Below are 4,156 nucleotides of genomic sequence, written 5' to 3' on the forward strand. Positions count from 1 at the left end.
GGTCATAAGACGAGTTGTGTCGTCCGGAGGAAGATCTAAACCATAGCACTGATACCATGTTATGAATATGCAACTTAGTATATCAGGAGGCTAAACCCATCATATATACAAGTACAAGTGGGAGATCAAAGGCCAAAATACAGAAAGCCAAAAGCCATCATAAATATAACTCGAACATTTATGATTTTGTGCTTGGCCGAACTTCTAGAAGTTATTTCTACTACTTCGCCGCAATTGAATCATTTATGTAACACCTGTTGTTTGTTCAAGTGCATCATTCATCATTCATTCAATGAACTGGAAAAATCCTGCCGTTTTACTATGCAAAATTAGTTAACAGGGCTTGTATTTAAAATTTTGGACAAGTCACGTAGAGAAGGTTTGCTGAGGGAGGGGTAGAGAAGGTGAGCAGTTTGTTAGGAAGAATTAATAATGTCTTGCACACATAAATAACTAGCATTATCAAAAGATATTTTTGGCCTCTAAAAGATATATATTTACAATTGTCGAAATTGTTACTATAGGACCCTTTGTAAAGCAATCAATGTACACAATTATATTAGCCTAGCGGTCCCTTGCTCCACTGATGAGTTGGCATGTGTATTTGTCATTTGAACTGCGCCACCATTTGCCTCGTCAATTGGTTCTGTAGTAATTTTATTTGGGCTTCTTGTGCGCTTCCGAGCCTTTTCAGCCCAGTTGACAAGGCCTTCAGTCACATTGTCATCAAATATAGTCTTCTTGAAAGAAGTACCCATCTACACAAAACGATGAGACAAAATCAGAATAAAACAATCAATAAGACATATTTTTCTTACCATGTCGATAAATCCCTTTACAACGGTATCTATTTGTGAAAATAAGCTTTGTATGGCTCAAGAATGGCTAATTATAGGTAAATTTCAAGACAAAAAAAGCATTAAATACCAACAAAACTACAATTTTATCAATTTTATGAATTGAACTCACATGAGAGACGATAGCGTATAGTGGTAGGGTGCTGTAACCACAAAGGAGTTGGCAGATTACGCTGAAAGAAGGAAAAGTGATGAGTATGTTCTCAAGATTTCTCAACACAGTATTGTTATTATTGTGATTTCTATGTACCTTATGACAATTCGAGTAATAACATATGCTGGTTTCCCCATGATGCATGATTTAAAACCGTATGTCACCTGCAAGGTTGATAAATGCCAGAGTTAGTTCTACTTTTGTTCATTAGATTCCAATTTGGAACTAGCAAATCCTAAACTTATAATCTGTTTGAGTGTTATGATACTCTCTAATAGTTCAAGTAAATTTGGTCGAGTACAACTAGATTACTTATTGTTCTTACCAAGAGCCAGAAGAAAAATGCAATTTCAAATGCATTTTGAAATAGGACGACGTGGATCAACAGAAGGACTAATTTAGGCCGGTGGAACCAGAAGAAGTCATCTGAAGGGGCAACTACTAAATCTCCTCGAATAGCTGTATGCTTCTGGGCAACTTCATAAGCCAATTCCGTAATGATGTGCTCCATCTTACTTCCTACCACAAGTAGCATCTGCCAGAAACAAATACATAAGTTGATGTCATGATCCTGCCCCTTTTTTTGGATCATCCATAGTTTGAAATATCGTTGTGGAAGTTATATGAAGGCATATAATTATTATTTAGTCCTTAAAATAAGCATACATGCAGCGGAAGTTCCTTTTATGTATTTTTCTATAGATAGTAAATCATGTTTACTTACAATGAATGGAACCAAGGTTATCCAAATGTAGACATACCACCCTGCAATGTCGATAAACAAGAGTGGAGTTATTTTTCACATACAAATATTGTCTAGTGAATGTAAACAAATAAAGTTTTATAAAAATATTTTGCGAGAGTTTAACTCAATAAGAGTTATGCAAGTACTGATGGCCTCTAGTGATACATACCTTGAACATTCAATAGTAGGAATATCATCAGCATGGCCCAAAGGTACCAACTACATAAGCATAACATGGAGATTATTTTGATATTTTTCTCTATTGGTAATTGATATAGACATTGCAAATGATTTAGAAAAAAAGTAGGTCACATATTTTGTAACAATAGCATTGAACATTTACCTGATACCGACAACCTTCTTAAAATCAAACTCCAAAGCTCTAATCATGTAACTATAAAAGTTGAATTTTGGTGTCCCCTTACAGTGTTTCTGTGAAAATGAATGAAGCTTATATATAAATTTCTTTGATTCCACTAGCAGTGTTTACTAGAAAACATAGAAGTTCGATGAAAATGTTGGTTGGTTACCATGATGAAACCAAGTCTCATTGTTGTGTAGTCCTCCTCAGTGATCGATCCATAGAATTGTTTGAAAAATGAGCGCTAAAAAGATGATGAGTTGTCTTATACCCCAATTCCAAAGTAAATAACAAATGCATTTTGTTCTGATACTTAAGACCTAAGAAAAAATGCATACCATCCAACCAAATATCCTCGACCGCTTTCTATGACCTTTAAAGTGGTCTTGAATAAATTTAAATTCTTGAACATGCTTGATCATTTGAGGTGCTGCAAGTTAGGACCCAACATTCGTAAGCAGAAAATATAACACAACTTTATCTTGAACAAAACTTTTGAAGTCATCGTTAGCTAAACTAGGAAAGTATTTGCAGCATACCACCGTCATCATTTTCTTGGATCTTGGCCTCCCAATGCCGCCAATTTCTCGTCTGGACAACAATTAACATGGTAATCAGGAAAATCATGATACACTAATTACTCATTACTAACAAACATCTAGTTGGACTTTTAGTTAGTACGTACCTGTGCAATTCCTAGAAGAACTGTAATAGCACTGAGAACGAAATGAGTGACCGCCAACACGAAGATAAATATGTGTAACTGATGAATAGCTTCAGATGAAAGCAATGGAACTTTGCCCTGCATGGCGTCAAATGAATCACTAGATAAGTATAAGGTGGAACGGGTCAAATCAAAGAAGAAAAAGGTAGCAACATACCAAAATTTTGGATCGACCACATTTTGGTAAAGTAGAGTATATCACAGAAAAACTCAAGCACGTCCGATGTCAATTCAGTTGTACCTTCTTCAGACAGTATCCGTCGGAGGATGCTCCTCCAGCCAGGAGGCGCCTCGCCCCACTCATCACGCCGGTGAACACGGCGCCGCCGAGGTGGTCCGTCTTGTGCGGCGGCGGCTTGCAGGGCAGCAGGTGGTGCATGGCGCTCGGGCTGACGCACACCTTCCCCATGGGACCCTGGAACACGGTGAGCAGCAGGGAGATGAACCCCAGCAGCATCAGCTCCTCCTTCACCTTGAGGAGGGCCTCGTACAGCGGCTTCTTGCGGCTCTTCATCAGCCTCTGCATGGAAACGCGCGTGCCCAGAAGCTGCTCAGCTGATGGTCGATTGGACAACTTCCTGATCTCCCGGTGTCTCTCTCATGGTGGACGCACGCACGTACCTTGCCTAGGCGGTGGAGCAAGCGCTCGAAGAGCAAGGAGATGATGACTATGACGGAGCAGACCGACGCCACGATCCATGTCGGCGTGAACTCGAGCGGCTTGGCTTTCCCTCCTCCGCCGGCCATGGCGTCCCAAACTTTGTCAGGAATCAAGGTCACACCGACACCTTGTCGTAAGAATGGAGTGGCAAGCAAGAGTATTCTTGATCAATTTATAGACAGAGACGGATGTACTTACTTGGTCATATTTGACTTAGCACGATCAGAGCAATCATATTCCAAGCTGCACACCAGAAAACAAGAAACAACCTGTTACCTTCCTGAATACTAGTGCTATTATTCCACTGACATGTCCCATGTGACCAATTACAATTGTATATATAGAGTGCTCTTCTTTTTCGTTCCTTCACTACTATTAACGAACTGGAAACTCGTTAAAAACTAGTTGGTCTGGGTTGTTTTGTATAATGATTTTTGTTAGAAGCCCGGCCTTAAACTGAGGCCCTTACAAATCCAACACGGCCGCCAAAGTGCAACGAGGTTTAGCAGTACAAAACGGAAAAGGAGATCATGCCAACAGGCGTTTCGTATGATGTTCCCAACTGTCTAATCAAATTTGATAATTTTGATTGAATTTAGTCTTTGTTGTTGGTTAATTTGTTGCCGAAATTCAGTTTTTGTAGTGTGGCTTTTG

The 4,156-nt window shown here is 39.3% G+C and overlaps 1 protein-coding gene across 1 annotated transcript; it reads right to left on the reverse strand.

Moving 5' to 3' along the window:
- Positions 1-420: 420 nt before the first annotated feature.
- Positions 421-3,630, reverse strand: LOC119367164 (MLO-like protein 1). Its single transcript, XM_037632762.1, has 13 exons — positions 3,463-3,630; positions 3,083-3,361; positions 2,803-2,919; positions 2,657-2,708; positions 2,456-2,547; positions 2,287-2,361; positions 2,100-2,188; positions 1,926-1,975; positions 1,736-1,776; positions 1,337-1,546; positions 1,108-1,175; positions 970-1,030; positions 421-758 (listed from the first exon to the last, which is right to left on the reverse strand). The coding sequence occupies exons 1-13, from the start codon at positions 3,586-3,588 to the stop codon at positions 555-557; spliced, it is 1,464 nt and encodes a 487-aa protein (XP_037488659.1). The 5' UTR covers positions 3,589-3,630; the 3' UTR covers positions 421-554.
- Positions 3,631-4,156: the final 526 nt, after the last annotated feature.

Source organism: Triticum dicoccoides, chromosome 2B, assembly GCF_002162155.2.
Source record: "Triticum dicoccoides isolate Atlit2015 ecotype Zavitan chromosome 2B, WEW_v2.0, whole genome shotgun sequence".
NCBI lineage: Eukaryota > Viridiplantae > Streptophyta > Magnoliopsida > Poales > Poaceae > Triticum > Triticum dicoccoides.